Genomic DNA, 6069 nt, shown 5'->3' on the forward strand with positions numbered 1-6069 from the left:
TATGTGAGCGCTCCTTAATCTACAAATTATTTTTAATATTTTTAATATTTTGATATTTAAGAAAATAAATTGATTTTAATTGCATGTACAACTCTTATTATTTGTGAATTATTGTTTTGGGTGCCTGAAAAACTTAATTTTGCTTTCTTGTAAGCTTTGAGATGGAAATGAAATCGGCTGGGCGCTTAAAAAAATTTGAATTAGAAGACACATCTCTAAAATATGTTGTCAGAAAGTTGTCATTTAAATGATTTGATGTATGTAAAGGTTGTTGAAGGAAAGTATTGTGGTATAGCACAGGATGATAACAACAGGATTATAACTCTTGTTGAAAGGTCAGTAACTAGTTTTCTCATAAGTACTAACAAAGCTAGAGGTAATTATTCTTGTATCACTTAAGTGATCTCATTCTGATCTTAACATTGTTGTTAAAATTAATTTATTAAAGCATGTGAAATTTTTTGGTAGAAAAATATTGATTAATATTCGTGTAGAATGTCAAAAATGATAATTGTTCAGCTAGGTGTTTGAAGTTAAAAATCAAACAGAAAAGTTGACAAAAATCGGCATGCAATTAGCTACCTACATAAGCAAAAATCATGTTCAGAAATGGATAAAAAAGCAACATTTCCCCCCTCCCCCCCCCCACCCCGAAAATTAGTTATTACATAATTTCAAACTCTAGGAAAAGGGAAGCTGACCAGCAGATAGCTCTGATCAATTTGGATAATTATGTAATTGAATCCAAGATGATGGTTAGCAAGGTGAACTCCTGCAAGTGGATCACCTATGACAGGTAAAGCAAATTTTGCTAGGGTTAGGTTTAAAAAAGGGAGTGTTCTGGAATAATTAAAGGGAGTAAACAAGAGGTGTTACTGTGCGCGTTAAGACTATTCAATCTGTTAGTTAACTTTTTATGCTGTTAGTTACCAACTTTTCATGCTGTTAATTTTCAACTTTTCAATCTGTTAGTTAACTGCTTTTCAATCTGTTATTTAGCAAGTTTTCGTGCTGTTAGTTAACAATTTTTCAATCTGTTAGTTAACAACTTTTAATCTGTTTTTAACATTTTTTCATGCTGTTATTTAACAACTTTTCATGCTGTTAGTTAACAACTTAAAATCTGTTATTTAACAACTTTTCATGCTGTTAATTTTCAACTTTTCAATCTGTTATTTATCAACTTCTCATGTTGTTAGTTAACAACTTTTTGTACTGTTAGTTAACAACCATTCAATCTGTTATTTATCAACTTCTCATGCTGTTAGTTAACAACTTTTCATGCCGTTATTTAACAACTTTTAAATCTGTTATTTAACAACTTTTTAATCTGTTATTTAACAACTTTTTAATCTGTTCTTCAACAGCTTTTAAATCTGTTATTTAACAACTTTTTATGCTGTTAGTTAACAACTTGTCATGCAGTTAGTTAACAACTTGTCATGCTGTTATTTAACTGCTTTTCATTCTGTAAGTTTCCAACTTTTCATGAAACGGTCGTTAACAGTGTTTCCTCTTCGTACTTAAAATTACCATGATAAAATCTCTATTTTAAAAGCGTCAACAATTATGATATTTCAGAAATTGTTGGACGGTTTCTTATGTCACCTGCTATTGTCAAAGAAAAATGTTTAAGTGAAATTATTGAATGAACTGGTAAAACCTAAAGGATTTTTCTATTGTTTCTCGTGGATTACTTTGAAATATAAGACTAATAATGTTTTCTCATTTAAAATCACATGTCNCGTTATCTATAAATTTAATTACTTAAATTCTTTCAGGGGATCCCTGTACCTTAGTTGCCCAGGACTGCACAAGGTTGTCAAAGTAAATATGGACGGACAAATTCTGGGAGAGATGGTTTCAGTTGATTCTCAGGTAAACGGTTAAATTTAGAAAATTAGCACATACTAATACAGGGTTACTCAAAAAAGATGATACTGCAGTAAATGGTGCATGCATTTGTTGACGTTTTGCTTTTTTGTCAAATCATTGAGCAGTGCTTAGGATCTATTTGATTTTGATGCGGATCCGCATCCAGGTCATAAAAATTTCTTAACGATTTACTGATTTTTTTGCTTTTTTTTTGCTTAAACTTAATTAACCTCTCTTAACAGTTCAGATTTGCTTTTTTGGCAGTTATTTGTTGATCCATTGTTGCTGGATCCGATTCCGTAATTCGGCATATTTTTGCAGATCCGGATTCAACAAGCCAAAATGTTGTGGATCCAACGGATCCGGATTCTAAGCACTGTCATTAAGCATATCATTGAAAAAAAATATATCTTAGGTTGTTAGAGAACCCAGACTTTCAACCGACGGCGGTCTGGGTTCTCTAATCTGGGGGGGGGGGCCTTTCAGATCTCTTTCCTGATATGATTTTACGTTATGATATGATCTATGGAATAATCATGTTCAAGGATCTTGCAAGCACAGTTCAGTCTTTGATTAAATCCTGAATAATTATGTTTAAGGATCCTGTAAACACTGAAGATGAGTTTGCTGTTGTAAAGATGGATCCTGCCGAGGTTGTGGTTCTAGATTCCTCTGGAACTATGTTCGTGGCGGATTCTAAAAATAACAGAGTTCAGGTAACTGTTTTCAATAGGACTGTCTTTGTTCAAAGAGGTGCATGCACTGTGGTACCTTATTATTAATATGGACAACAGCATAGTTTTTCCTAGGTGAAAAAGTAGCAAATTCTTACACTTTCTTTTTTCATTTTGGCCGAGAAATTTGTGTTGAAAATCTTAATTTAAAACCAATTTGAAACTACACTTACAGAAGTCGTTAAAAAATTAAAGAGTTCATTTGAAGATTAAATGACAGATATTTGAGTTTTAAAAATAAGGGAATTGCTGATGAAAGCCAGACCTGAGGCCGAATTTTAAGAATTTGAGCGGCTGCTTAAATTTAGGCCGCGGCTCAAATATGGTTGGTTTCACTTAAAATTGTATTCAATTTAAGCCGCGCTCAATTGAAACTGGTTTTTGGTGGTCTATACATTCTTTGGAATGTATAATTTATCCAAAGAGATTTAAGACGCGGACACCGGGAAGCTATTCTTTCTGTTCTTTTAAACATTTAGTAAACTATAAAATATAACAGTTAATGATGGCTAGTCGTTAGTTTTGCTTCCATTAATATTTTCCAATCATCTGTCAAAGTCTAAATATTCTTTAACTAGAAATTCAAGGCGCTTCGCGCCCTTCTTTCTAGGCTATTCTATTTAAATTGTGAACAAGTTCTTTGCGGATTTTCAAGAATTTAACTTTTTTTACAAAATCAAAAACTTTTAAAACTCTTTTTTTTATCATTCATAAACCTTCCCTGTGGTCACGTGATGTCCCACAAAAAATTTGGGCCTGATCGGTTTAGTCGTTTTGACGTTTATTGGATACAAACAAACAAACAGACAGACAAGCCAAATTTATATATAGATTCGACTAAAACAAACTTGCATAGAATAAAATTTTTAAATTCTTTACAAAGGACAGATACTAAGTCCCCTAAAAACTAAAGAAAACAAATGAAATAAAAAAATGGGCATCCTCCAGTCACTAAAAACTTTAAAAGTTTGATTTATTTCAAAAACCACCGACATAAAGCAAATCTTATTTCTGAATCAATGGATTACCCCTTCTGTTTAAAAACTGTTGCTTTATAAACATCAATTGCTCGCGTTATTGAAAAGTCATATTTTGAAGACATTATAGAATATTTGAATTCAGGTTTATAATGCTGAGTATGAATGCTTGGGATCCCTGGATATACCAGAGATGAGTCTACGCCCCTGTGGTATGTATTTTTAGCATTAATTAAACTAATGTGTGTAGACTTTGAGGGCCCCCCTTTCGACATATAAGGACTCAACAACTGATCTGTTGTTTTTTATAAAAAGTAATTTAATGAGATATATTAAATACTAGACCACCAATCTTCCGGCACTCTCTCTTGAATGAAAAAATGTTTTGTTTGATCCAACCCAGTCCATTGCAGGGCTTGTTCCTGGTTGCTAGATAAAGTACTAGTTTTAATTTTAATAATAACATTTTCTGCGAACTTATAATTTTGTTTTTGTGGATTTTTTACAAAAATCAAAAAAATGGATACAACCTATTTTTAAATTCTCAGCATCCCTTGGTCATGTGAGGTCCCACACAAAATTTGGACCTAATCGGTTTAGCCTTTCTGACATTTATTAGATTCAGACAGACAAGCAAAGTTTATGTCTTCTATTTTTAACTTTTTATTGTGGCTTTATCTGTGAGCATCTACCTATATGTACAAGAAAATACAAAACAAAAATAAAAGTTCGCGGCTTTAATACTTTTTTTGCGCATTTTCAAAATTAAAGAAATTTTTTTTTTAAAATAATTATTGTGTATCTATAAATCTGTTCAGCCGTTTTGACGTATATAGGATAGAACCGGAGTGGCAGACAGACAGATAAGAAAATGTATTTGTAAATGATGAAATTTAAATTTTCTAATCTAATAATTTAAAGGTTGACATCATTACTCCTTAGGATGCAAAAATACTAATCAAGATTAATAGGTGAAGCTGGACACAAGGAGAACTTCATAAGATTCTAAAGGATAAATTCCCCTATACCTAATTTTAAAATCTTATCCTATACTTAATTCGACCACTTTTTGTAACCCATAAATTCCATCCTCTGGCCACAGAACAGAGATTAGAATAGAAGGGAAATAAGACTATACCTCGGTATGAATTTGTGCAGTCTCTTTTAGCCTAAAAAGAAGTTCAAAGTACAATTCATGTGAATGTTCTTGAATTATAACGGTACATCATAATAATACAGTATGATCCCTGGACATATCCGTTTCAAGTTTTCTTGTAAGTAAAGTTTATGCTTTAAAAGAACTCGGGAATGTAAAGTAAAGCTTATGCTATAATTACCTCGGGAATGCATGTCAGGTTGCCAGAGAATTAATATAGAGACAATTATTTTATGGTCGAGAACATTTATTCTTCCAAACAATGTTCCAGGGCCTGAAATGTGTAAAGTACACCTTCAGTCTGGAAACAGTGCAACAAAATGGGTTTCGACCTAATTCCACTCTATATTTATCTATTCTCTCTGCTAGGAATGCACCTGGACACCCTGAACAGAATTCTCTACCTAACCTGTCACTGGTCCAACTCAACCCTCGTGCTACAGCTCGTGCAGTTTCAGGAGTAATTCATAGATTTGAGTTATTCCTCATTTAACAATGTACATACGACAAATTGACTGTTGTCTTTATGGTTTGTTAATTTCTAGTTAAAACGATATTGTATCACCTTCTTACAAAAGTCGATAATTTGTTTGAAGCAGTATTTTTTTTTAATAGTTGTACCGGCCCTGTTTTTTTGTTAACGTGTATTATGTAACATGTGATATTTTTGTAAATTTTCAGTTCTCATTTTCTGTAATAAACATTTATACAGTGTGAACATGTGTATGTCATTGGACAAAAATTTGGTTTCTATTTACAATTCTTATATTTTTGGTTTTGAGACTGGTTTTATTTGTACTACTTATTTGACAGGATTATACAAATTTAAACAAAGCTTTGTTGGTGCGCAATAAGGCTAAATAGTTTTTAGGGGTCTTTTTAGCGTCTTATGCATAAATCCTACTGCCTTTTTACATAGTACACCGTGATGCATAGTTTAATAATTAATGCGTTTCAATAGGATTGGGACATTTTAGAAAGATTCCTACTAAAGTAAATTGGAACATGCCTCAAGAACTTGATAAAAAGGAAGAAATTCATAGAAAAAGATTAATAGAAGCAATTTGTCAAAATTTTACGACTTAATCCTAATCTAAATTCTAGATTTAATCATTGATAACTAACACTTGCGTTGCACTTCTGGTACAGTAAGTATTGCGTAAAAAGAGGCCTGGTAAGACTGGTTAAACATTTTTCAATTCTTTTTTTTTTTGATTATGCAATGAGGGGAGGAAGGCCTACAACAATTTATTGTCCGAGCCGCATTTTGTCCTCTGAGCCATACTCAACAGACTTAAAGTATTGCAATGATCACAAGATTTTCATT

At 32.2% G+C, this 6069-nt stretch overlaps 1 protein-coding gene across 3 annotated transcripts in view; it reads left to right on the top strand.

Annotated features, from left to right (window-relative positions):
- LOC111697911 (uncharacterized) overlaps positions 1 to 5460 on the top strand; it is a 36610-nt gene extending 31150 nt beyond the window's left edge. For all 3 annotated transcript variants that reach the window (XM_023468054.1, XM_023468056.1, XM_023468055.1), the window contains exons 23-28: positions 268 to 335; positions 686 to 796; positions 1782 to 1878; positions 2475 to 2591; positions 3732 to 3798; positions 5112 to 5460. In XM_023468054.1, coding sequence (XP_023323822.1) covers positions 268 to 335; positions 686 to 796; positions 1782 to 1878; positions 2475 to 2591; positions 3732 to 3798; positions 5112 to 5206 — 555 coding nt within the window. In that variant the 3' untranslated portion in view covers positions 5207 to 5460. The remainder of the gene's footprint in view (positions 1 to 267; positions 336 to 685; positions 797 to 1781; positions 1879 to 2474; positions 2592 to 3731; positions 3799 to 5111) is intronic.
- The last annotated feature ends 609 nt before the right edge of the window (positions 5461 to 6069 follow it).

Source organism: Eurytemora carolleeae, unplaced genomic scaffold, assembly GCF_000591075.1.
Source record: "Eurytemora carolleeae unplaced genomic scaffold, Eaff_2.0 scaffold236, whole genome shotgun sequence".
In the NCBI taxonomy this organism is placed as follows: domain Eukaryota; kingdom Metazoa; phylum Arthropoda; class Copepoda; order Calanoida; family Temoridae; genus Eurytemora; species Eurytemora carolleeae.